Here is a 26380-nt window from a genome sequence, read left to right as displayed (position 1 = left end):
GGCGGGCCCCCGGGCGCGCGCCTCGCGTGCCGCTGTCATGGCAACGCGCAGGCTCCCGCCCCGAGGGTGCGAACCCGCATTGTGAGCGCCGGCAGCCAGTTCCGCGCCGAGTGGTTGACGCGCCCTGGACCCCGCGGCTGAGGGAAAGTTGCTCACATCGGAGTTGGCCTCAACCCACCTGGACGCTCCTTGATTTCTACTCGCTCGTTTTCCCGACGGGAAGGGCCGGGGTCCCTCGCACCTCGAGTATGGCTATGGGGAAGCCAGCGTTATTCTCCTGGCTGAAAGGCCAGAGCTCCCTCGTTCCTCTAAATCCCCCTGAGGGCTCGAGTGTCAAGGCCAGCTCTCCCTCTCCTGTCCCGCCCTTCCTGAAGCTACGTGAGAGGTGGGGGCGCGGGATGGAATAAATGAGATCAGCGGGAACTTATACGGAACCCGTGAAGGTGAGAAAAGTGCCTTCCACGCAATTTGCCTTGTAGACTTGACCAGCCCCACAAAAGAAAGAAAGGGTTGCTCAAGATGGTAACCCCTGCTGCTGCAAACTGAGGAGCTACGTGCACAAATCTAGATGAGAGGTGGGGCTTAGCCCTCTTTCGCACGAATGGAGAAACTTCAACAGCTTCCTAAGTGATACAACTTGATAGCGCAAAAAAATGAAAATACGGGTAGCAAAAAAGCCCTTCAGGACCTAGAGCCTAAACCTCGAATCTACATCCGATTTTTCAAGGTCCCCAGCCGCAGACCGCCGCGAGGGAAAAGTTTACGTCGGAGGGCCGGCCTGGCCCCTCGAACCGAGGGGTGCTGTTCCCAGATCCGGCGGTTTTGCAGAGACCCCACCGTCTCACTCTCTGAGGCTGGTTAGGAAAACTCTCGCGAGGGGAAACGCTGAGCCCCGCCCCGCCACGGGGAGGGCAGCCCAGAGGGACCCGGAAGCGCTAGGTCCGGCCCGGAACTAGTGCTGACGGGGTACACGTGAGCGGCGGCATGGCGGCTCACCGTTCTGGCCCGCTGAAGCAGCAGAATAAAGCTCATAAAGGCGGGCGCCATCGGGGTCGGGGATCCGCGCAGCGGGACGGCAAGGGTGAGAAGATAGGGTTGGAGGAAGAAGGGCTGTTTAGTCGATATTAACTGCTTTCCTTTATGTCCAGACTGAGCTCCTACCTCCGGCCTGGACCCCGCACAGAGGCTCTAAGGTGGGCCGAGAGGGTCCCCTTTCTTGACCCTCTGGTACCTTGCACAAGATCCCTTACTGATCTTCTCTAGGTCGTCTAGCACTGAAAATCCTAAGCAAGAAGGTGAGAAAAGAGCTCAGCAGAGTAGACCAGAGGCATCGCGCCAACCAACTCCGAAAGCAGAAGAAGGAGGCGGTGAGAGGAGCAGGGATTGGGGATTGGTGTGGCTTCACAACTGTTCTAGGTGGATAATGCCTCGAACTAAAAAACTTGACCCTGGGAAGGGGTTGGGGATGTCACACGTCAGGCGTGCAGATCTAGGCTCATGCTACGGCATTCTTTGCCTTGGTCCGAGTTCCGGCCCACTCTCCAGGCATACATGCTTCCTTTTACAAGAAAAATGCGGTGGGCTGGGAGTGGGGAGTGGGGGGTGAGGAAGGGGCATCCATACTGTGGGAAAGGCAATACTGAAACGAAGTACTGAAACGAAGTACTGAAACATTGATGCGTTCTATTAGGTTCTGGCAGAGAAGAGACAGCTGGGCAGCAAGGATGGTCCTTTTCATCAGGTACTGGTGGTGCCCCTGCATGAAAGGATTTCCCTGCCAGAGGCCTTTTGGTTGCTTCAGGATAAGGACACTGGAACAGTACACGTGAACGAATGGGGAAGTACCCATAGCTTTATGCTGTTATGCCCCCGCTTGAAACATCGATGGTTTTTCACATCTGCAAGGCCAGGTTAGAGCATACAACAGTATTTTCTATTGTTATGTTTTGAGTAGTGGTGATATTCTTATAGTATAATGTGCTGATGCCGAATACTGCTTCCCGCTAACTTTGTTTTGTATGTCTAGGGGATCTGCACACTGTGTTAGACATGGCCAAAGTCGCGGATACCATCATTTTCCTCCTTGACCCACTAGAAGGCTGGGACAGCACTGGGGATTACTGCCTTTCCTGCCTCTTTGCTCAGGGCCTTCCCACCTATAGTAAGTGAGTTGGGAGTATTAGAGGCAAAGGAGGGAAATGAATTAGCATTTATTATGCACCCCTAATTTGTCAGGCATTACGTCTGACATGATACAGTAATATAACAGCTGGATTGTATTTGGCTGATGGTGGGTTGTACATGAATGGCCTAAATTTGGTCCATCACTTAGCAATTATCTATCAAGGTCCCTTTTTATTTCTGGAATGCCCTTTGCCCAGAGGAAGAAGAACATGAACTTTAGTTTCACTATAAAAATTTTTAGGGTAGTTGAGTGTCGGGTTTCTTAGTGATCTCTGGGCTCACAACTGAACTGTTAGCTTGTCTGTGAACTACAGGGGGAATTTACATGTAGTGAAACAACAGGTAACAAAGCCTTTTCTCTCTTGCTCACAGCACTAGCTGTCCAGGGTGTTTCTGGTCTCCCACCAAGGAAACAAATAGATGCCAGAAAGAAGCTAAGTAAAGCAGTAGAGAAGCGTTTTCCTGATGACAGACTTTTCCTGTTAGACACTCAACAGGAGGCAGAGGTGCTGCTTAGGCAGTTGGCTAACCAAAAGCAACGGCATCTTGCCTTTCGAGATCGACGGGCCTACCTGTTTGCTCATGCGGCTGACTTTGTGCCGAGTGAAGAAAATAACTTGGTGGGCACCTTGAAAATCTCAGGCTATGTTCGTGGGCAGACTCTGAATGTAAATAGCTTGCTGCATATCGTTGGACAGGGTGATTTCCAGATGGAACAGATAGATGCCCCTATGGACCCTTTCCCTTTAAATCCCAGAGTGATCAAATCCCAAAAGGACCCAGGCATGGCAATGGAGGTAAGACTGATGTTCTTAAAGATTGTGTATTTCTTTTTTTTTTTTTTTTTTTTTTTTATTTTTTTTTTTTTAAAGATTTTATTTATTTATTTGACAGAGAGAGACACAGCGAGAGAAGGAACACAAGCAGGGGGAGTGGGAGAAGGAGAAGCAGGCTTCCCGCGGAGCAGGGAGCCTGATGCGGGGCTCGATCCCAGGACGCTGGGATCATGACCTGAGCCGAAGGCAGACGCTTAACGACTGAGCCACCCAGGCGCCCCATGTATTTCTTTTTTTTAAGATTGTGTATTGTAGATTCATGTGTAAGCTGGTGTAGGATGTGAACTAATGTCAGAGAAGGTAGTCTGAACTCCTAGACAACTATATTAGTCTCTGGAGGTGACTGCCAGTTTGAAGTAGGGTAGTTGTCAACTGTGAACATGTTGACATATTACGTATTTATCCAGCACTTATAGGTGCCTTGCACAGCAATTGGCTTTGAGTTTATAGAAGACACACAAGAGGGCGCCTGGGTGGCTCAGATGGTTAGGTGTCTGCCTTCGGCTCAGGTCGTGATCTCAGGGTCCTGGGCTCGAGTCCCGCATCTGGCTCCCTGCTCCGCGGGGAGCCTGCCTCTCCCTCTCTCTCTTTCTGTGTGTCTCTTATGAATAAATAAACAAAATCTCAAAAAAAAAAAAAAAAGACACACAAGATGTGGTCTTTTTCCTTGGACAACTTAATTAGGTCAGAAAAAATGGCAAACAACTGTGAAATAAAGATTGAAAAAGTGTGGTTAAGGTATAGACCTGCTATGGAAGTTGAGAAAGTAGACTAGGAGCTTCATAGAAATCAGACTTGAGTCAGGTGTTGAGAGGGATGAATGATTTGTGAGTTGAAGAGAGATGAAACAGTATCAAAGAAGATAGAGACAACATGAACTTAGGCACAGTGATAGATCAGAGGGTTTCTTTGAACTCTGAAGAAATCAACTTGATGGGGGTAAGGTATGTAATAAATAGATAAGAGTGAGACCAGATTATGAAAGGCCTCAAAAGCAAGCAGAGGTATAGTCTTAAAATGCTAGGAAATTGAACGTTTGAAACATTTGACAAGTTTTGGTTTTCCATTTTATTCTATTTCATTCTTTTACTTGAGAACTATGTTATTTTGGGATCTCTCTGGTTACTGTGTTAGATTTGGTAGATTTTTGGGTAACGTTTGACTGCTGTCAACTATTTTGGTTTTCAGATTTGTGCTCCAGATGCTGTAGCTGATATGGAGGAAGACCTTAAGGTCCTAATGAAGGCAGACCCTGATAAACAAGAATCTTTGCAAACAGAGGTTATCCCAGATCCAATGGAAGGGGAACAAACCTGGCCCACAGAGGAGGAGCTGAGTGAAGCTAATGGTTGGTATTGGCAAACTTGTTTGTAATTCGTCTGGCCTGGAATTGTGGATTTTCTCTAGCACTCACAGTTAGGATAGAGTGGGATGAGGATGTTATTTGGAGGTCAGTTTTTCTCTTCTTAGCTCTAAAGGCTGTATGTTTGTGTCAAGCAAACACTGGACACAGCGTTGCTCCATTTTTCAAAATTACTTGTGTTATTGTTTCCTAGCAAACAGATAAACAGCTTTGATTTCTTGCTAAGTTATTTATCTGTGTATTATTGCTAGTTCTTTCTCTCTCTTTTTTTTTCTGAGGCAGCTGAATTAAATTTGGAAGTAGTCCCTTCTACTCATAGTGTCTGTTAGAATTTCTGGTGTTGGTAGCAATATCTAGTATCTTGCCTAGGTGAGAATACCCAGAGTAGTAGCGGAAAGGAGGTATATAATTTAGCTTAACTCGTTTGGGCTTTCACAGACTTCTTGAAGAAAAGTTCCAAGGTGGTAAAGAAGGTTCCCAAAGGGACATCCAGTTACCAAGCTGAATGGATTTTGGATGAGGATGGTGAAAGTGGTGGGGAAGATGAATATGATGATATGGAACATGGGGATTTTATTGAAGAGGAATCTCAGGTAAAGAAATGGACCCTTGGGCCACTTCTGTGTACAGCCCCATATGCAAGGCAAAGTGCAATCCTGGAGGTGTGTGTGTGTGATCAGTTTCCTAGGAATGACTTGTAACTGCCAGAAATGAGACTTTGTCTCAGTCTATATTAGAATTGATGTTGGTTTGGACTGGGTGTCTAGTAAAATTATTTTATTTCTTTTTTTTTTAAGATTTTATTTACTTATTAGAGCACGAGTGGGATAAGGGGAAGAGGGAGAAGCAGACTCCCTGCTGAGCAGGGAGCCCAACGCGGGGCTTGATCTGGGGACTCCAGGATTATGGCCTGAGCCGAAGGCAGATGCTTCACTGACTGAACCACCTAGGCGCCCCAAAATTATTTTATTTCTAGTTCAGTGGCCTGTAAGGTAGAGACAGGTGTGAAACTATAATCTTTATTCTATAGGATGAGGGCAGTGAAAAGGAAGAGGAGGAGGAATATGAAACTATGACTATGGGAGAGTCTGTGCATGATGATCTGGATGATGAAAATGTGGATGATGAGGCTGAGGAAAAAATGTTGGAGAAATATAAACAAGAAAGACTGCAAGAGATGTTTCCAGATGAAGTAGATACCCCCCGTGATGTGGCTGCAAGAATTCGGTTAGTCAGCAAGTCTAAAATCAGTATGTTTTTATTTCAAATTTATGTGGCTCAGAACTATGTCAGTGTGATGCAAAAGAAGAAAACACATTGTCCTTGCTCCTGAAGAGCTAACATTTTATATGGGAAAGTAAGACGCACATACAGGAAACAGTAATATATAATCAAGTTCTACACTGTGTGGTACAGACTAACAGTGTTACGGTACTTTAATGAAAGAGAAATACTAAGATGAATCCTTCTTATAGGAGCTAATACTAAAAGTATAAAACATTTGTAGATTTGGGGGAGTTTGGGCAAGAATAAACGCATGAAGAGTAGATGATCATTGTCTGTTCTGGAGGCGAGTGACTAAAGCCAGCGAGTTTATGGTGGATATTAGGGAGGTAAGACTTTTATCAAGGACCTTGTTTGCCGATTAAAGAGCTGCTCCCTGAAGGAGCCACTGTAAGGACTTTGTCAGTGAGGGACTGGGGCTTGGTTCTGAAAATATTCGTTAGAAGCTGGGGTTTTTTTGTTTTTGTTTTGTTTAAAGATTTTATTTATTTTAGAGAGAGAGGGACAGTATGAGCAGGAGGGGCAGAGGGAGAGAGAGAATCCCAAGCAGACTCCATGCTGAACGCACAGCCTGACGCGGGGCTCGATGCCAGGATCCTGTGATTCTGACCCAGAGTCAAAACCAAGAGTCAGACGCTTAACCGACTGTGCCACCCACGCGCCCCTGTTAAGAAGCTGTTTTGAAATGTGGTTTTAGGCTCTTAGGTTATCTTGAGAGATAGTGTAAAAGTTTTTAAAAATTTTCTCTATCTAGATTTCAGAAATACAGAGGCCTCAAGAGCTTCCGGACATCTCCATGGGATCCTAAGGAAAACCTTCCTCAAGATTATGCTCGGATCTTTCAGTTTCAGAACTTTACTAATACTAGGAAACGCATTTTTAAAGAAATTGAGGAAAAAGATGTTGAAGGAGCTGAGGTATCTGCCTGCCTTTGTCCAGCCTTATAATGTGCTTCTGTTTGCCAAGGTGCCCTGTCCTTTACTCCTTCTCTTAGCATGAGTACCTTAGGTTTGTGCTGCCCATAGCTAAATTAAAGGAGTCAGTGAGTCACTGGTAAGAGTGATATTGAGAACAAAGAGATTTCAGATGGTAACTGAAAAAGTTTAATCTATGTATTGAGGCATCTGTGAAAGGCAGTTTTGAAGGATGAGGGTAGGCTTTAGAGTAGTCTAAATAACTTTTAACATATTTGGAGAAATGCTTCATCATTATTGAGACCTCAAGGGTAACTGCATGATTATTTTCTCTTTTCTTCTGGCAGGTTGGCTGGTATGTCACACTTCATGTCTCTAAAGTCCCTGTCTCAGTGTATGAGTACTTTAAGCGAGGAGCACCCTTGATTGCATTTTCTTTACTACCTCATGAACAGAAGGTGAGTTAGTGTCTTGTGGGAAGTGGAGAGTTATGAAACTTTCCAATCAGTTTTGTATTGTATGACAGTCCAAAATTTTATGTGCCTGACATTTTCCTCATTGGGATCTGAAAAATCTGCTTTAGGATTAGGAATCAAAAGAATATGATAGAGAAGTCAATGATGGTGTTACCCAACATGTCTGAACCTGTCTGAAGCATCTCAGTGATGCAATCTCTGTGTTCTGAGACTTCTCTAAGTATGTTCATCAGATAAGATTTTTAACCAAGGGTTGGCAGCCTTAAAGGGGGTGGGGGTTATGCCACGACGTAGATCTCTTTTTTTATCTTGGTGGCTAGCAGTCATGTGTGTGGGCGTGGATGTGAGCGCTCTGGCCTTCGGTCAGTTTGAGAGTCGAGGAGGGAAGGGTCTTGAATGAATATGGTTTTGAGGCGTGTGCTGAGTGAGTGACTTGAAGGCACTGATTTTGTGGCAGATGTTGAGCTTTTGCAATGTTAGACACCGGAAGGTTAGCTTATATAGAAAGATACGTGAAAGGCTCTGAAAACCAGCCTATGTTTGACTTGAATACCAGTTGTTGGTAAATATAAAAGGTGAATCTCGTTTTGTCAGCTATACTTCTCCATAAGTAAGTATTAAAGGGAATCTGAACCTGCTAGTTTGGTTCACCTTCTTTCAATTAAGGCTGCTCTATTTTAGATATGAAGGTCTGTTTTTCTTATGTGGTCCCCAGATGTCAGTACTGAATATGGTGGTGAGCCGGCACTCTGGCAACACTGAACCTGTGAAAGCCAAAGAGGAGCTGATCTTCCACTGTGGGTTCAGGCGCTTCCGAGCCTCACCTTTATTCTCTCAGCACACTGCAGGTAAAGCAGTGGGGAAGCTTCTGGGTTCTTGTCCATCTAATGTCTTCTGGGGGACTACGATTTGTAGTGGCGATTTGCGGAATACACAATTTCAAACTCTAGGTTTCTGGGTTAGGGATATTTTCAGTACTCTGGTCTAGGAGCCAATGATGCTTTTATTCACAATGTCTGAACCTGTCTGAAGCATCCCAGTGATGCAACCTCTGTGTGGTGCTGAGGCTTTTCTGCCATGAGTATTTGTTTTTTTTTTTTTTTTTTTTTAAAGATTTTTTATTTATTTGAGAGAGACAGAATGCGAGAGAGCAAGCACATGAGAGGGGGGAGGGTCAGAGGGAGAAGCAGACTCCCCGCCGAGCAGGGAGCCCGATGCGGGACTTGATCCAGGGACTCCAGGATCATGACCTGAGCCGAAGGCAGTCGCTTAACCAACTGAGCCACCCAGGCGCCCCTGCCATGAGTATTTGTTGCACAGTGGTTTTGAATGGGAGTCAGGGGCTTTATAAAATGGTGTGTCAAAGTGTAGAACCCTTGGCGGATGGTCATTGGCAGTGTGGGTGAAGGCTAAGTGTGGCCCACAGTTGAGTAAGAGAGGTATATGGCTGGCGTCTGAGATGTTGAGACTAGATGTTGAAGAGTGGTGACCAGGGACACTTTTATGGTAAAATGATTATACTCCTACACATTAGGAGTGGGAATATACTTTTCACTAACTTGGAGGCTTCTGAACATCACCTGCACCCATTCAGCTCTCAGCAATGGCTGGAGGAAGATGATGAAGGCAGTATTAATCTATGCTTTGGATAATTTTTGTCTTACTAGCCATGCTTATCTAAATGAGCGATAAACCTCTCTTTCCTTTAAAATATTTTATTTCCCTATAACTTCAGTAATAAGAAGGGGGGAGGGTTTCATTGAAGATTAAAGCAGAAGCTTAGGTAGGCCTTAGGATCAGAGATCAGCAAGTATGGCCCTTAGGCCAAATCTGCCCCACCTCTTGGTTGTGTTAAATAAAATTTTGTTGGAACACAGTTGTGGGGTTTTTTTCTTACGTATTGTCTGCGGCTATTTTTCTGCTCTAGTGGCACAGTTGAGTAGTAGTTGGAATAGAGATTATATGGCCACAGGCCTGAAATATTTACTATCTGGCCCTTTATAGAAAATGTCTGCCAATCCTTGCCCAAAACTAAGAGCTGTTGATTTAGTGGAGATATTCTCTGTAAAGCATTGTTTCTCAAATGAGGTGTAGGGGTGATAAGTATCAATCATCTGGAGAATTTTTTCAAACCCTAAGTATAGTCCAAGCTCCAAGATTCTGCCTCCAGTTAAGAACTGAGTTGTATCTTTCAGTTGTATTGAGGTAGGAAAATATTTTGAGAACTAGCCTGGTAAAGAAACATAAGTTGCCTTCGGTTTAAGAGTTACAGTGATACAGCTTTTCACAGGTTTCTGGATTACCTATGGTTTCTCAAAAACATTTTCGTTTTTCTTTTTTAACCCCTATTATGGTAGCGGATAAACATAAGTTTCAGAGATTCCTGACTGCTGATGTGGCCCTGGTGGTGACAGTATATGGCCCAATCACGTTTCCGCCTGCATCTGTGCTGCTTTTCAAACAGAATAGCAATGGTAAGTCCACTGAGGTGAACAGGCCTGCAGGTCCTTTATAAGTTTAAAACTATATTCTGTGTTTAGATATAAGAGCCATTTGGTATGAAGAAGGTAATGATAGTTTTTGAAACATCCCAGTCTCAGCCTCATGATGGTCTGAGGCAAGGATGACAAACGGGGTTTTATCTTGCTTGCAAAGCATAGCTAATTGGTAGATGCTGCTCAGACTGTTATATTTAGGATAGGTTCTGGGGCCAGGCTTATTGGGAATTTCCTTTAATGATCTTTGCCATTGATCCAGGAGGGCAGCATAACATATCCCTACTTTAAGAGTTTGTTTAGGTCTTTAAATGGACTGGAGCAACAAAAGGCCTTGGCTTACACGCCTGCTACTCTGCTTTTGCTCCTTAGGAATGCACAGCCTCATTGCCACAGGCTCTCTCCTGTCAGTGGATCCGGACAGAATGGTCATCAAAAGAGCTGTTTTGAGTGGTCATCCTTTCAAAATTTTTACTAAGATGGCAGTAGTGCGTTATATGTTCTTCAACAGAGGTAGGTGTGAAGGATGGGATCAGATTGCCTTTGTGGGGTGAGGGTTGGGTTTACGTTTTGTGGGTGTATGTTTCATCTTGGTCTTCTATGTGTTTCATTCTAAGAGGATGTGTTGTGGTTTAAACCAGTGGAACTGAGAACAAAGTGGGGCCGCAGGGGACACATCAAGGAGCCTTTGGGTAAGAAAACATGGGATTTGGTGCCTTGCCCAGGTTTTCCCAGTGCTATTAAATGACTCTTGGGTTAGAAGACTACTGCTTTAAAATTTTCTATTTTAATTTGACCAACTTGCTGTTTTCTTTCTAGGTACTCATGGCCACATGAAGTGCAGTTTTGATGGGAAGCTAAAATCTCAGGACACAGTACTGATGAACCTCTATAAACGAGTTTTCCCCAAATGGACTTATGATCCATGTGTACCAGAACCAGTACCATGGATGAAAAGTGAGATTTCTTTAGCAGTGCCTGAAGTGGACATGGAGTAATGGATTCATTGGGATTCTGTCTCATTGTTACTAGGAAACACTCTAGGGATGGGAGCCTACAGGTTGTAATTAGGCAAAGTTTGTGTTTTCTACTTTAGCCTAGAGGTCTACTGCCTTTTTGCAAAAGGCTTTTCTTGGCCTTGACAAGGTGTCTCAGTAAACTATGGATGTTTTTCTCTTGCTACTTAGTTAAAAAAGAAAAAACAACTATTACTGAAACATCCACTCTCCGTTAGGAATTTGAAAGCTGTTTAAGAGAAGAATATAGGAAGTTAAAGTAACCAGGAAACAAAATTTCCAAGTGTTTAGAGATACTGAATGCCATCTCTTTTGCATAAACTAAACAAAAACAGATTGATAAGGAGCTGGCCTTTCAGCCTGCTTCACCCAAGTTAGAGAGGTTAGGTCTACGTTTCCACCACTGAGCACAATACAAATGTTCTTTACTTCTGGGGAAACTGTTTGAAAATGCTGAGACAGCACAGCAGCGACTCCAACACCAGCTGTAGGTTCAATAAGCAGTTTCATCCTCTCCCACACCAGCTGGGTTGCATACTGTTGGTATGGAAGGGAGTAAGAATTAGTGAAATGGGAAAAGGGGAAAGAGCCTATTTACAATTAAAGGCCAGATGGGGTTATATACCCAGTCTGACCTCTTCTTGGCCATATGTATATGCTCGCCAATGAAAGGCAGGGCTTTTTTCCCATCCTAACTCTGCTTCTACTGTTGAGAGGGTTGTCTTAATACATCTGGGGCACCATCCCACGTCATGAAGTCACGTAGTCAAGTCCCCAGGGAGCAAGTTGCTACTCAACAGAAGACTCTTTTGCCTAAGAAATTGCTCCATTCTTTCGTATTTTCCTTTCCTATCAGAGCCTCACCTTAATCTCATCCTCTGTGACTGTGAAGACATCATCAACAAGGTCCCTTATAATAGGCCAGGTGTTTAAGCCAATGCTGGATTTGACACCATCTGCTATGGTTTCTGGAGGACAGGGATTAGGAGTCAGTTCCCCTTTCAGCTTAGACTGGTAGCAGTCATCTGCATTCAGGGGTTCAGCAGCATATACCTTCACAGTAGGTCTCAGAGCCTGAGAAGAGGAATATTAGACATTTTAAAACCAGCCACAGCATTTTGCCTGCATACCTGTAGTAAAATAGGCAATATAGGTAACTCATTTTCTGTTCAAGAGCCTTTCCCTTGATGTAATAAAAATAGACCTTCAAGCATTTTAAAGTATATGCCTAATACTAGCCTTTAGTTGCTTAGATCACATCTGGTTCTACTGGTAACTAGGGAAAAGAGTAGCCCCTGACTTGGATAGTGGGTTGTTGAGGTGGAATTCAGAGAAAGGACTGAGATGCCACTCATTGTAACTGCTTTTGCCCTGTAAAGTTGTTACAGATTAAGAACAGGGTAGTGAAGCAGAGAAGAGCCTTCCATTTCAAGTGCCAAGGGTTGATGGGAAGGAACAGCAATTGGGAATGTTGAGCCAAGTATCCGCAATGTACTATGATGTAAAATAAAATTCTCTATGTCTGAAGTGGGGAGTTCTCCAGAAGCTATTTTTTTTACCTTAACTGTAATTGCTATTCCAGCAACCATTCCTCCTCCTCCTACAGGTACCACCAGCGCATCTACCAAGGGTACCTTTAGTGAAAAGAATACAAAGTATAAATAGGTCTATTAATAACCAGTTTTATATGTACATAAAATAATTGTACAGCCAAACAGCAGCTTTACCGGTGGCTAAACAAGAATTAACAGTTCTTACCTGGTTTAGTACTTCCATGGCAATTGTCCCTTGCCCAGCTATCACTGCAGGCTCCTGGTTGGGATGTACCATGATGCCTTCTGTTTCTTCCATAATTCTTCTTGTAACATTTTCTCTGGACTGAAAGAGTACATTAAACTAACATGTTCGTTTTGTATTTAAGAGTTCCCAACAAGTTAGATTTAGTCATTTAACACTATTAGCCATCTTTCTTTTTTCAGACTTTTTTTGGGCACTGGGGATGTAACAGTGAACAAACTAGTCCCTGTACTCAGTGGAGTTATGTTCTAATACGATGGGGAGAGGTGGCATATAAGTGAATATATGGTATGTCTAAATGCTATGGAGAATGTCTTTTATAGAGGGTGTTCAGGAAGGGCCTCTGGTAGTGTGACATTTTAATAGGTTGGAACAAGTGCTGTGGATCTCCAGAATATTCCAGGGGGAGAATAATAGCAAGTGCAAAGACCACAAAGTAGGAGTGCTTGGCTTTTCTGAGAAAAGGCTAAGTTAGTGTGGTTGGTGTGGAATGTTTGGTGGGACAGTAATAATGGGAGATGATGTCAGAAAGATTGAAATGGGCCAATTCATCCAGGCCTTAAATGATTGCAAGAATTTTGGTTACCACTGTGTATAAGATGGGAAACCATAAGAGGATTTTCAACTGACGAGACAAGTTTTAACTTATTAAATGGATAGTTGTGGTTGTTTTTTAGAAAACAGACTAGTTGGGCAAGGGTGGAAGAAGAGAGACCACTTAGGCTACTGTATCTAGGTGAAAACTGATGTTCATTTGAATTAGGGCATTGATGATAAAGGCTGTTAGAAGTAGTTGGATAATAGAAACGATATTTTAAGTTTATTTATTTATTTTTAAGTTACCTACATCCAACATGGGGCTTGAACTCACGACCCTGAGATCGAGAGTCACATACTCTTCCAACTGAGCCAGCCACGTGCCCTGGATAATGGAAATGATTTGAAAGTAGGACTAAGATTTGGATGCAGGATGTGGGAGAATTCTCAAAGGTGACTTCATTTATTTTGAGCAACTAGAAGGATAAAAGTTGCCATTTACTGAGATGGGGAAGACTGGAAGAGGAGCAGCACTGGGGAGGAAGATCAGGAGTTTGGTTTTAGACATGGTAAGTTTGAGAAGCCTATTAAGACAGTCCAAGAGGGAATATCAGGTAATCATTGGACAATATAAGTCTGGGTTAAGGGCAAAGGTCAGGACTGGAGTTAAGAGTACAGGTGATAGGGGCACCTGGGTGGCTCAGTCGTTAAGTGTCTGCCTTCGGCTCAGGTCATGATCCCAGGGTCCTGGGATCGAGCCCCGCATCGGGCTCTCTGCTCCACAGGAAGCCTGCTTCTCTCTCTCCCACTCCCCCTGCTTGTGTTCCTTCTCTCGCTGTGTCTCTGTCAAATAAATAAATAAAATCTTAAAAAAAAAAAAAGTACAGGTGATATTTTTTTTTCATATATTTTTTAAAGATTTTATTTATTTGAGAGAGAGCGAGAGCAGGGGGAGGGGCAGAGGGAGAGAGGCAGACTCCCTGCCAAGTGTGGGGCCCCACACGGCTCAATCCCACCACACTGAGACCATGACCTGAGCCGAAACCAAGAGTTGGTAACCCAACTGACTGAGCCGCCCAGGCACCCCAGAGTATAGGTGATATTTTAAACTGAGATTAATGATCTCATCTGAGTGAGTATAGGTAGACAAAAGGTTGGGTATGCTAACATTGAAAGGTGAAGAGGAAACATAGGAGATAGAAGAAACAGCCGGTAGGCTAGGAAGAGAAGTTTCATTTGATGGTGAAAATGTTAAGGTGATGCTGAACACTGCTCTCTTCCTTACCTCATCACTCTGTTCACTGTACACTATGGAGGCTCCATAGGCTTGTATTGCCAATTTTTTACAATTGGGAGCTGTTTGGGGCACCACAATATAAGCAGGAATCCCTGGAGGGGAGAAACACGTTTAGTTAGTATGAATCAGGAGAATTTAGGATAGAAACTTCTGTTCAATTTGCTTATAATGAGATAAGAACCTGGAAATAACTTTCTCACAGTAATCACCAATCTCACTGAGTAAGAATACTTTTCCACTCTTCTCTGATGATCCTACCCAGTACCCTGAGAAGTTAGTCAAGTACCTTCCAATTTGGCAGCATAGGCGAGAGCCTGGCCATGGTTTCCACTGCTGTGAGTAACCACAGCTTTGGGCTTCTCTTCTGAGGTGGCAGGAGTCAAGCCTTTGATTGCATTAAGGGCACCACGAATCTGGAAAAGGGATGGTGAAACCAAAAGTTTCTTTTCAAAACACCAAGGAGCTTTCCTAGATTTTCTCTTCCTAACACCACACATCCATTCGATCACGACATCTTATTGATTGTGCCTCTGAAATATCTCGTGTCTTTGCCACTACCTTGGTGAAGCCTCATTTGTCAACTTGCATGTTTACCAAACCTCAACTGATCCTGCCCCAAGGATCATTCTCTAATATTTCCACTAGAATTTGAAAGTGACCTTTTGAAAATGTTATCTTTTTATTGACTGCCTATTTTGTAAGTACAAATTCCTTACAAGTTGCAGTCTTTTAAAACATATTTACTGCTTCTGTCACCGTTGTAGCCATCCTAAATTGCTTAGTTCCCCTCCTACAGATTAGCTCACACCCCTGTAACCTACATATAGTTCTTTTCCTTCACCCTGATCTGGCTAAAAGTACTCAACCTATAAAATTTGGATCAAACATCACTGGGTTCAACTTCCTTCATCTCCCATGCAAAATTAGGCATTTCATTCTATGGTATTTTATTTGTATCTTTCAAGTTACTTGTCATTAACCTGGTTGTTGACTAGCTTATCTTACCCCGCAAGTGTGAATAATAGTACAAGACCTACTGTGTATGTATATACATGTGTGTATGCCTAGTATAGTTAATAAGTATTTGATGTGTGATGAATGAAAAATAAACCATGGCAGAAACAAAGGGCAAAAGAGAATATAGTGTTTAACATAAACACTCATAAAGTGCTCATTAATGGGTGGGGAAACGCAGTCCTAAAACTACGACTTAACAGGTACTAATACCTATCAGGCATAGTGCTAAATTCAACTTTCAGATTTTTACCTGAAAGGATCCTAAAACTCAACTAACAGAAATTACTGCAGTGAATCAATACAGAAGTCTTTTATCTTTTTAAGTTTTTAAAATTTTATGTAAGTAATCTCTACACCCAATGTGGGGCTTGAACTCACAACCCCAAAATCAAGAGTTGCATGCTTTTCTGACATATTTCATAGAAAAAGATCTTATTGTATGAGGGCTTAGCTAGATTTAGATCTTTTATATTCATAATAAGGTATCAATGAAAAGCAAGTTGACACAAAGTGAATGCCTAAACTTGGTTGTATACAGGGTGATCACACTTGCCCATGTTGCCTTGCAATAATAGAGGCTAATGTCTATTGCCTGGGTTTAACCACAAGTTGCCCCTTTCATTCTCAAACATGTTCTAGTTTGGAGAGTAAATTATATCATCACCCCAATTATAAGAAATTTTGAAATTATAAGTGGCTTATCAACACCGTAATGTTAAGTAACCAGCACTTGACCAAAGGAAAATTTCTACAACCCTTTCTTCAGCTATAAAAATAGTTCTACCTACCTCACTGGGTGGTCAGGAGGATCAAATAAATGTGTATGGGAAAGAGGTTTGAAAAGATACATGATACATTATCAAAAGGCATTATTACCTTAAAAGATCCAGTTTTTTGGAAGAGTTCACATTTGAAGAAAAGATTGCGCCCTGTTACTTGATTCAAAATGAAACTTGTTAGCACTGGTGTGAGGTGAATAAAATCTTGAATGTTGACATGAGCTTTTTCAACATCAGCAAAGGAGATGCAGTACTGAGCACACATGGTTCTGAAACCCAGGAATAAAAAAGGGGTCAGAGCAAAGCCTGAGACAATATGTTTAATGAAAAGATTTTGAAAATGGCTAACAGACCCACAGAATGTCAAAAGTGAACAATAATGTAAACCATGGAATTTGGTAATGATGCATAATGCAGGTTCAATTGTAACAATCCCATTCTGGTGGGGGATGTTGATAATGGGGGAGGCTCTGCTTTTGTGGGGGTATGGGATATATGGGAAGTCTCTCAACTACCCATCAATCTTGCTGTGAAACTTAAATTGCTCTTAAAAAATTTCCAAAAAAGGGGCGCCTGGGTGGCTCAGTCGTTAAGCGTCTGCCTTCGGCTCAGGTCATGATCCCAGGGTCCTGGGATCGAGCCCCGCATCAGCTCCCTGCTCAGCGGGAAGCCTGCTTCTCCCTCTCCCACTCCCCCTGCTTGTGTTCCCTCTCTTGCTGTGTCTCTCTCTCTCAAATAAATAAATAAAATCTTTAAAAAAAATTTTTTTTTCCCCAAAAAAAAAAAGGGTGGGGGAAGAAAATGTACAACACAGGAAAATACACCTGGGGTCTGTGGTGTTAATGGAATGGTCTCTAGTACTGGGGCTCCAGAATCTCTGTATAGAAAGGAACTTGTCTTGAAGCTGTGTTTCTTAGTAAATATAAGGTTGGTTTTTTTTTCTGGTTAAGCTTTATAGGAAATAATTGGTGATTATGGAAGGCTTAAAGCTTACCCCTCACCCATACCATCCATCTCTTGGCACTGTCACTGGTCTCTAATTTTTCATCATTATTGTGAAGCTTGAATGAACTGGGTTCAAAATCTGTTATAAATTTTTATTTAAAAAAATTATTTAACAAGGGGAAAAATTGCTTAAAATCCTATCATCCTAATCAATTATGTTCATTTTCTGTCTCCTGTTTCTTCAATATACATACATTATATGACAGTTAAAATCATAGATAACATTTTGTTTATTCCTATTCCAATTGGCTCAATTTCTTTGAAGTTTCTATAATTATTAATTTTCAGTAACTTATGCTTCTGTTTTTCACTATTTTTAATGTAGCATTTAAACATGAAGTTTCCCTTTATTCTTCTTTATGAACAAACAAAAGCAGTGTGTGTTCAATTAAAAAAACAATTTGATCTGTTTCCTCCCCCAAAACAATTGCTAAGTTCTAGGACTTATCTTTCCAGGCCCCCATACATCTACAGACAAAACTTTTTTGACACATTTGGTAACTTGCTTTTTCTCAGACAATATTATGAATATGAATCTTAGCTTATCAATAGATACACAACATTTTAAATGGCTACTGCTTTTAACAAAAATACCACAGTTCTAAAAAATTTTTTACATAACTTGTTGAACATTTAGATTCTTTTTTTCTACAACTTTTGTCTATAATAATGTAATGAACAGATATGTTGCAAGATCTTTGTGGGTAGCTTCTGCCAAAGGGCATTTTGCATCAAGAAGTATGCACACTTTTTTTTTTTTTTTTTTTTAAAGATTTTATTTATTTATTTGAGAGAGAGAATGAGATACAGAGAGCATGAGAGGGGGGAGGGTCAGAGGGAGAAGCAGACTCCCTGCTGAGCAGGGAGCCCGATGTGGGACTCGATCCCGGGACTCCAGGATCATGACCTGAGCCGAAGGCAGTCGCTTAACCAACTGAGCCACCCAGGCGCCCCAGAAGTATGCACACTTCTAAGATATTTGATACCCACTGCCAAACCGACTTCCAGAGGAGTTGTAGATTTTATCAATTTACACTCCCAACAGCAGTTTCTAAGGAATGCCCTTTTTCCCTTCACCCTGCTGTATCATTTCTGATCTGTCAATTTAATGAAATGTCTAGTAGTTTGAATATATATTTCTTTACTAGTGATTAAACATTTTTTTCCTGTATATTGGCCACATTCTTTTGTGAATCTTTAACATATCACTTCCGACCAAATCATCTATTTTTTCCTGAAATGCTGTTTATCAAAAACTAAATTTCCGCTCCCCCTGCTTGTGTTCCCTCTCTGGCTGTCTCTCTCTGTCGAATAAATAAAATCTTTAAAAAACACAACACTGAGCTGATTTAAAAAAAAAAATAAATTTCTATTAACGCTTGGGACCTTTCTGGACTTTGTATTTTGTTCCACTAATCAAACTGCTAATTCCTTCTCCATCTGTTCACTGTATTAATACATTCTGTCACGAATACTCTAAAATGTATTGGCTTTTCTCATACATCAATCCTTTCAAATGAACTTTCAAAATCCTTTAACAAGGTTGCCAGTTCAGGATATACAAATGAACTGGCAGCATAATTGACATTTAAAAATACTGAGCCTTCCCATCCATGAACATGGGTGTCTTTCCATGGGTGTCTTTCAATTTAGTAAAGTCTTTTTGTTTTAGGTTTCTCAATAAGGTTTTCATTATGTAAGTCCTGTGTAGATCTGATTAAATTTATGCCTAAGTACAAAATATTTTTGTTGCTTTTTTAAAGATTTTATTTGTCGGAGAGAGAGAAAGAACGCACAAGCAGGGGGAAGGGCAGAGGAAGAAGCAGGCTCCCCACTGAGCAAGGAGCCCAATGCAGGACCCGATCCCAGGACACTGGGATCAGGACCTGAGCCAAAGGCAGCCGTTCAACTGACTGAGCCACTCAGGCGTCCCGAGATAAGGTATTTTTAATTAGGTATTTAAATTGCTTACTGATGATATATATGAAAATTAATAATTTTTGTATATTTAGCATGTAATAGGATACTTAAGTAGATTACTTTGTTAGATCTAATAGTTTTATAGTTCACTCTCCAATCACACTATCTGCAAATAAAGATGATTTGTCTTTACCTCGTAATTTTACCTCTGGTAACTTTTTCAGTGACTTCACAGCTAATTGGTTTATCTAGATTTGCCACTTCCGCCTGAATTAATTTTGGTAATTTGTATTTAACTTTTTGGGGAAATCATCTAATTTAAAATTTCAAATGTATTAGTATAAAGCTGAACACATTAATATTTCTAAGCATTCTTCCTATCTTTGGTATTCATTTATTCAATCAACAAATATTGAGCACCTCTTTATGTCAGATATTATTTGATCCTGGGATATAGTGTTAGAAAAATAGACTTGTCTCTGCTCTTAAAGCTTATAATCTAGTGGAGAGATGTGTAATAAATAATCCAAAAATAAATACATATTTACAAATATTGATAGGTGATATCAGGGAAGTGTGTTAAGATACTATAATGGGAGGATATTTAGATCAAGGAAGGAGGTTAAGGAAGGTCCTCTATGGAGAAGTGAAATTTAAGTTATGACCCATAAGGTGAATGGGGAGAGTAGATGGAAAAGTGTTTCAGGTGGAGGGAGTATGTGTGAAGGCTTTACGGAGGAAAGGAATATGGCATATTCCAGAAACTAAAAGAAGGACAATGTATCTGAAAATAGTGATCAAAGGGGAGTATGATAAGAGAGAAGGAGAGTGAAATTGGCAGGGTCTACATCATAAGGGACCAGGGCTCATGGATTTTTTTTTTTTTTCTGAAGAGCAATGGAATGCCATTGGACAATTCTGAGCAGGTTAAGTGACATGTTAGAATTTGTATTTTCAGAAAATCACTCTGGCTACATTATGCTGAATGAAAAGGAAAGAAATAACATTGGAATCAGGGAGTCCATTTAAGAAGTATTGTCTACATGAAAATCCACAGGTGCTTGGATGGTGAAAGTGAGGGTAGAAAAAATAATCAAGATACATTTTGGAAAAACAAATCTGATTAAAAATGGGCAAAGGACTTGAATGGACATTTCTCTAAAGAAGATACACAAATGGACACAAGCACATGAAAAGATGCTCAACATCACTAATCATTAGGGAAATTCAAATGAAAACCACAGTGAGATACCACCTTACACCTACTAGGATGACTACTATTAAGCAAACAAGTGTTGGCGAGGATGTGGAGACATTGGACTTTTTGTGTACTCTTGGTGGAAATACAAAATGGCGCAGCTGCTGTGAACAGTATGGTAGTTCCTCAAAGAATTAAACATAGAATTACCATATGATCCAGCAATTCCACTTCTGGGTATATACCCAAAAGAATTAAAAAAGTGTTTCAAAGATATATTTGTACACCTATGTTAATAGCAGCATTATTCTTAATAGCCAAAAGGTGGGAGCAACCCAATGAGTAAACAAAATGTGGTATGTTACATACAATGGAGTATCATTCAGCCTTAAAAAGGAAGGAAATTCTGAGAGGCTACATGGATGAATCTTGGGGATATTATGCTAAGTGAAATAAGCTAGTCACAAAGAAATAAATACTGTAATGATTACACTTATGTGAGGTACCTACAGTAGTCAGATTCATAAACAGAAACTAAAATGGTGGTTGCCAGAAGCTGGGGGTGGGGGGGTGGGTAGTTGTATAGTTTCAGTTTTCCAAGATAAAAACAGTTCTGGAGATTGGTTGTACAACAATGTCAATGCACTTAACACTACTGAACTGTACACTTAAAAATGGTTACAATGGTATATTTCATGTTATGTGGACTTTACCACAATTAAGGAAAAAACCACACACACACACACACACACACACACACACACACACGAGATACATTTTGGAGATTATAATTAGGCCTCTTGGTTGCAAGTCATAGAATCCCAATATGAACTGGCTTAGGCACAAGATGGAGGTAATAAGATTTACTGGTTCATGGAATCCAGGAAGAGTTGAACCATGGGAAGGGCAGGAATATGAAACTTCAGGAAAAACTGGAACCAGAGACTTGAGATTTTTCCAGGACTTTCTCATTGTTTCTCACCTCTGCTGTTTTCTGCATGTTGGCTTCATTCTTTTTCATTGCAGACCAGCTGGTTCCACATGGCAGGACATTTGGCTGCTGACAGCTCCTGTTTTACGTTTTATGGCTTCCACACTGGAAAGGGATTTTTTTCTTAGTTTCAGTTCAAAAATTCTGGATAAGGATTCTGATTGGCACATCTTGGCTTAGGACCAGTGGCCAAAGGTGTGAGGTCATTTGACAATACTATGCAACAGTCAGAAGTATTTACAGAAACGTGAAAAAGAAACAATGATTTCTATAATGCAATATCAATTATGTACATTTAAAACACATACATAAAATGATATATTATTCAAAGATACATGTATAACCGAAGACATATATTAAACACAATTAGAGTGGCTACCTAAGAAGGGAGGGAAGGAACATGAATAACTGGAATGAAGGAAAAAAAGATAAAATGAGAAATGACTTGTTGATGAAAGGGTGAACCAAATTGTATGATTGCCTCAAATCTCTGTACCTGAGGGAAAAATAGCAAACAAAAGTGAGAAGAAGAAAAAAAGGAAAGAAAAAGAAAAGGTACTTCTGAGTGAGAATGGGGGGGCAGTTTTCAAGAGAAAAGATGAGAATGTTGAGGTAATGAATACCATAGCTGTCCACTACAGAGATAGAAGGCACATATTCTGATATTGGATTAAATGTGGGGAGTGAGGGAGGTGGGTTTTGACTTAGATGATGGCATAATTTATTGAGATATGGCTGGTGAACAAACAAGTATTTTAAGGGAAAATCAGAGATTTCATACGTTTGAATTACTTATCAGACATCTAAGAGGATGTCCTTTTTTTCTTTGCCAGAAATGTGTCTATTTTTAATGTCTATTTCTGAAAAATGAGCCCTTCAATTTATCAAGTGCTATTCTTTTTCTTTTATTAATTTGATTTTATCTTTATTTCTTCTGTTTTCTCTCTTGTTTAATAATTCTTATTAATTTTCATTTTTAAAAAAGATTCTATTTATTCATTTTATTTATTTTTTTTAAAGATTTTATTTATTTATTTGACAGAGAGAGACACAGCGAGAGCGGGAATACAAGCAGGGAGAGTGGGAGAGGGAGAAGCAGGCTTCCTGCGTAGCAGGGAGCCCAATGCAGGGCTCGATCCCAGGACCTGGAATCATGACCTGAGCCGAAGGCAGCCGCTTAACGACTGAGCCACCCAGGCGCCCCTTATTTATTCATTTTAGAGAGAGCACGTGCAATCGGGGAAGGGGCAGAGGGAGAGGTAGAAAGAATCTGAAGCAGACTCTGCACTGATCACGGAGCCTGATGCAGGGCTCAATCCCACCACTGCGAGATCATGACCCTAGCTGAAACCAAGAGTTGGATGTTTAACCGACTGAGCCACCCAAGTGTCCCATTATTAATTTTCATTCTTTAAACACTTTTAAGTTTTTTTTAATTTTAAATTTTATTTATTTTTTTAATTAAGTTTTTAATTTTAATTCCAGTATAGTTTACATACAGTGTTATATTAGTTTCGGGTATACAATATAGTGATTCAACAATTCTATACATTACTCAGTGCTCATCAGGATAAGTGTACTCTTTAATCCCCTTCACCTATTTCACCCATCCCCCCACCAACTTCCCCTCTGGTAACCATCAGTTCTCTATAGTTAAGAGTCTTTTTCTTGGTTTGTCTTTTTCGTTTCTTAAATTCCACATGAGTGAAATCATGTTAACTTGTCTTCTCAAACAGACTTATTTCATTTAGCCTTATACTCTTTAGCTCCATTCCTGTTTTTGCAAATGGCAAAATTTCATTCTTTTTTATGGCTGAATAATATTCTATTGTATCTCTATACCACATCTTCTGTATCCATTCATTTGTTGATGGACACTTGGGCTGCTTCAATAATTTGGCTATTGTAAATACTGCTGCAATAAACACAGAGGTGCAAGTATCCCCTTTGAATCAGTGTTTTTGTATTTTGGGGGTAAATACCCAGAAGTGCTATTACTGGATCACTTTCTTTTAAAATTAATAATATAAGCACTCAGGCTATTAATTTTCCTGAGTATTGCTTTAATGATATACCATAGGTTTTGCTATGCAATATTTTCATTAATTTTAATTTTTTAAAAAAATTTTATTTAGTTGAGAGACCACGAGAGGGGGGAGGGTCAGAGGGAGAGCAGACTTCCCACTGAGCAGAAAGCCTGATACAGGGCTCAATCCCAGGACCCTGGGATCACAACCTGAGCCGAAGGCAGATGCCCAACTGACTTAGCCACCCAGGTGCCCCAATTTTAATTTTTTTTAAAGATTTTATTTATTTGTTTGACAGAGAAAGAGACAGCCAGAGAGGGAACACAAGCAGGGGGGGTGGGCGAGGGAGAAGCAGGCTCCCCGCCGAGCAGGGAGCCGGACGTGGGGCTTGATCCCAGGACCCTGGGATCACAACCCGAGCTGAAGGCAGACGCCCAACGACTAAGCCACCCAGGGGCCCCCCCATTTTAATTTTTAAAGAATCCACAATCTTAGCTTTGTTTACTTTTTGACCTATGAGTTATTTAAAATTTATGTTTAGGGCATCTGGGTGGCTCAGTTGGTTAAGCAACTGAGCAGGGAGTCTGCTTCTCCCTCTGATCCTCCGCCCTCTTGTGCTCTCAAGTAAATAAAATCTTTAAAAAATATAAAATTTGTTTAAAAAAATTTCCAAGTAGCTAGATTTTGCTTAATTTTTGATTATTCATTTCTAGTTTTACTACTCTGTGCTCAGCAAACATGACCTGTACAGTTTTTGTTTTTAGAAACTGAATTCCTTCCAGGGCACCTGGGTGGCTCAGACAGGTTGAGTGTGTGCCTTGAGCTTGGGTCATGATCCCAGGATCCTGGGATTGTGCCCTGCATCAGGCTCCCTGCTCAGCGGGGAGTCTGCTTCTTCCTTTCCTCATGCAGCCATTCGCTGCTTGTGCTCTCTATCACTCTTTCTCAAATGAATAAATAAAATCTTAAAAAAAAAAAAAAGAATTTGAATTCTTCCCTTCTCCACTATACAAACTTGTTATTTTTTGGATTACCCATATGTGACCAAATTCCTACTGTAAGAATTTAAACCATTAAGAAATATAAAGACCTTCCACTCTCTAACCCTTAAATCTATTCTCTTCTACAAAGATAACCACTTTAAAAAGTTTAGTATGGGGGCGCCTGGGTGGCTCAGTCGTTAGGCGTCTGCCTTGGGCTCAGGTCATGATCCTGGGGTCCTGGGATCGAGCCCCGCATCAGGCTCCCTGCTCTGCGGGGAGCCTGCTTCTCCCTCTCCCACTCCCCCTGCTTGTGTTCCCTCTCTCGCTGTGTCTCTCTCTGTCAAATAAATGAATAAAATCTTTAAAAAAAAAAAAAAGTTTAGTATGTTTTCTTGCACACCTTTTTAGGATGTATTTATATAGAAACTTACATATACAATAAATGGTTTTTTGCTGCACTCAGATAGTACTATACTCTATATATTGTTCTGCAACTGGCTTTAAATTTTTTTTTTTAATTATATATCTTGACTGTTTCATGTCAAACACATTTTAATTCTTTAAACTCAGAAGCTTTCATTGTAATACAGGTCTAAAAAGGATTGTTCATTTATTTTTACCTTGTTATTTCATAAACCTTTAAATTTGAGGGCTAAATTTAAGTCTTAAATTTAAATTTTCCCATCAACTTAGTAAATTTTCTTTTATTATTTCTTTGATTCCTGCTTCTCCTCAGTCAGTTCTGTTATCACCTTCTGGAACTTGTATTTTATTATTAGTTTTCTGGATCCATTCTCCATGTCTTCTATTCTTGTCTCTCATAGTTTTATATTATATTTTCCCCTCTGAGTTCTGGTAAATTCTCTTGAGCTGGTTAAACTTTTGACATATCTCATCTGCAGTACAGAGACTGTTGCATTAATTTGGCAATCATGTTTTTCCTAAGAATTTTGTTCAGATTATTTTTCCATCTTTTGAAAAAAAAATTGATGTAATGTCCTAACTTCAAAGTTAAAACGTATTAGTTTTGGGGTGCCTGGGTGGCTCAGTCAGTTGAGCATCTGCCTTTGGCTCAGATCATGATCCCAAGGTCCTGGCACCCAGCCCCTCATCCAGCTCCCTGGTCAGCTGGGAGTCCGCTTCTCCCTCTGCCCCTCCCCCCACTCCTGCTCTCTCTCAAATAAATTTAAAAAAGAATTATAGTTTTTAATATTTCTTCCTATTTCGTTTGTATGTTTTAAAGATTGCCATTTGCTCTGACCACTCAAATTAATCTCCTTCTTTTGAAACACTGGATCTTTTCACATATCTATTGACTTTATCCATCTGCTTAGCCTTTGGTGGCAAAATGTGTGTCACATAATAGGGACTGAACGAGTTCTGTCAGAGATTGTTCAAATCTTTTAGACCCAGTCTAAGGAAAATTATTGGTAACTATTCTTTGATGGTGTAGAGGTCCAATAGACTGTATGGGATTGGTAAGGAGCAACAGGTGGAGGGAACAGCCTTGGGAGAGGGAGTTTCACACAGTTCTGAACAGGGGCTCAGGAACAAGAAGTTAAACTCCAGTCTTCTGATCCAGTTACATTTTAAAGATGTAAAAAACAAAACCACCACCACAGATCCAGGGAAGTCAAGTAATTTTTCCAAGAATCCACAATGATACAGAACTTCCCAAGTCGACTTACAATACCTCTTGATTTACTTCCACACAACCTTCCCTCAGCAAGAGCCAACTTTACTGTATTTTTTTACAAAAAGAAAAGTCGGGGGGTGGGGAAAGTCAGGGGTCTTGGGGATGTAGTCCGCCATAAAGGAAAAGACTGATACTCTGATACTTATCCACTGTGTCACCCTGGGCAATTTGCTACGCTTCCCTAGGACTCAGTTTCCTCATCTAAAAAACAGATGGGGGAGACGGATAATAACTGCTCTTACAAGACCTTTAAGATCCTCAAGTAAAAGCCTGGGGCCCTAGTCCGGGCCTGTGGCGGGAGACCCTGGCCTAAGATGACTGGAGGCGGCCGGGTTGTGGGGTGTCTCCGTCAGCCCGAGCCCCAGACCAGCACGAGTGTCCTCGATGGCCACCACAGCAGCAACAGCAGCCACCGCCGCGAACGCCCGCGTCGCCTGGCCTGCCTTGGCCGGGCCTCTCCTCACCTCACAGGCGCCGCGTTCCCAACTCCAGCCTCAGCTCTCCTTCCAGACCACACCTCTGCGCACGCGCAGCGCCCGCCTCCCCCGCTCTCTGGAGCCGCGGA

The 26380-nt window shown here is 41.3% G+C and overlaps 2 protein-coding genes and 2 non-coding genes across 5 annotated transcripts; 3 read left to right on the top strand and 1 right to left on the bottom strand.

Annotated features, from left to right (window-relative positions):
• Positions 1-953: 953 nt before the first annotated feature.
• Positions 954-10573, top strand: TSR1 (TSR1 ribosome maturation factor). The gene is made up of 15 exons (XM_032428872.1): positions 954-1081; positions 1264-1367; positions 1691-1910; positions 2027-2161; positions 2557-2981; positions 4209-4368; positions 4822-4976; positions 5414-5610; positions 6422-6584; positions 6929-7039; positions 7773-7905; positions 9415-9531; positions 9925-10065; positions 10170-10244; positions 10372-10573. Exons 1-15 carry the CDS (start codon positions 985-987, stop codon positions 10548-10550), a joined length of 2412 nt encoding a protein of 803 aa, XP_032284763.1. The 5' UTR covers positions 954-984; the 3' UTR covers positions 10551-10573.
• LOC116647790 lies at positions 7188-7279 on the top strand. The gene has a single exon (XR_004302393.1). It is a non-coding gene; the product is annotated as a small nucleolar RNA SNORD91 family (small nucleolar RNA).
• Positions 8041-8135, top strand: LOC116647789. The gene has a single exon (XR_004302392.1). It is a non-coding gene; the product is annotated as a small nucleolar RNA SNORD91 family (small nucleolar RNA).
• Positions 10574-10866: 293 nt separating the features above from the next.
• On the bottom strand, positions 10867-26360 carry SRR (serine racemase). 2 transcript variants are annotated; one of them, XM_032428873.1, is made up of 9 exons: positions 26280-26360; positions 21101-21214; positions 16093-16264; positions 14486-14612; positions 14188-14291; positions 12327-12446; positions 12128-12202; positions 11433-11642; positions 10867-11105 (listed from the first exon to the last, which is right to left on the bottom strand). In XM_032428873.1, the coding sequence occupies exons 2-9, from the start codon at positions 21127-21129 to the stop codon at positions 10890-10892; spliced, it is 1053 nt and encodes a 350-aa protein (XP_032284764.1). In that variant the 5' UTR covers positions 21130-21214; positions 26280-26360; the 3' UTR covers positions 10867-10889. The 2 variants fall into 2 exon arrangements, with proteins under 2 accessions (XP_032284764.1, XP_032284765.1); XM_032428874.1 differs by lacking the exon at positions 21101-21214 and having other exon boundaries at positions 26280-26349.
• Positions 26361-26380: the final 20 nt, after the last annotated feature.

The sequence above is a fragment of the Phoca vitulina genome, unplaced genomic scaffold (genome assembly GCF_004348235.1).
Source record: "Phoca vitulina isolate PV1807 unplaced genomic scaffold, GSC_HSeal_1.0 scaffold40, whole genome shotgun sequence".
NCBI classification, from domain to species: Eukaryota; Metazoa; Chordata; class Mammalia; order Carnivora; family Phocidae; genus Phoca; species Phoca vitulina.
The sequence above is the reverse complement of the archived record's forward strand: the minus strand, read 5'-3'. Positions and strand labels throughout refer to the sequence as shown.

What these genes read in the sequence shown, in the direction of transcription:
- SRR (XM_032428873.1), bottom strand. Translation starts at nt 21,129, where the DNA reads ATGAAGCCAACATGCAGAAAACAGCAGAG. An exon ending in AAAAAACTGGATCTTTTAAG is followed by an intron (nt 14,613 to 16,092) that starts GTAATAATGCCT and finishes TCCCTTTTCCAG; the next exon opens with ATTCGTGGTGCCCTTAATGC. An exon ending in CTATGCTGCCAAATTGGAAG is followed by an intron (nt 14,292 to 14,485) that starts GTACTTGACTAA and finishes TCTCCCCTCCAG; the next exon opens with GGATTCCTGCTTATATTGTG.
- TSR1 (XM_032428872.1), top strand. Translation starts at nt 985, where the DNA reads ATGGCGGCTCACCGTTCTGGCCCGCTGAAGCAGCAGAATAAAGCTCAT. An exon ending in GAAAGCAGAAGAAGGAGGCG is followed by an intron (nt 1,368 to 1,690) that starts GTGAGAGGAGCA and finishes GCGTTCTATTAG; the next exon opens with GTTCTGGCAGAGAAGAGACA. An exon ending in ATTCTCTCAGCACACTGCAG is followed by an intron (nt 7,906 to 9,414) that starts GTAAAGCAGTGG and finishes CTATTATGGTAG; the next exon opens with CGGATAAACATAAGTTTCAG.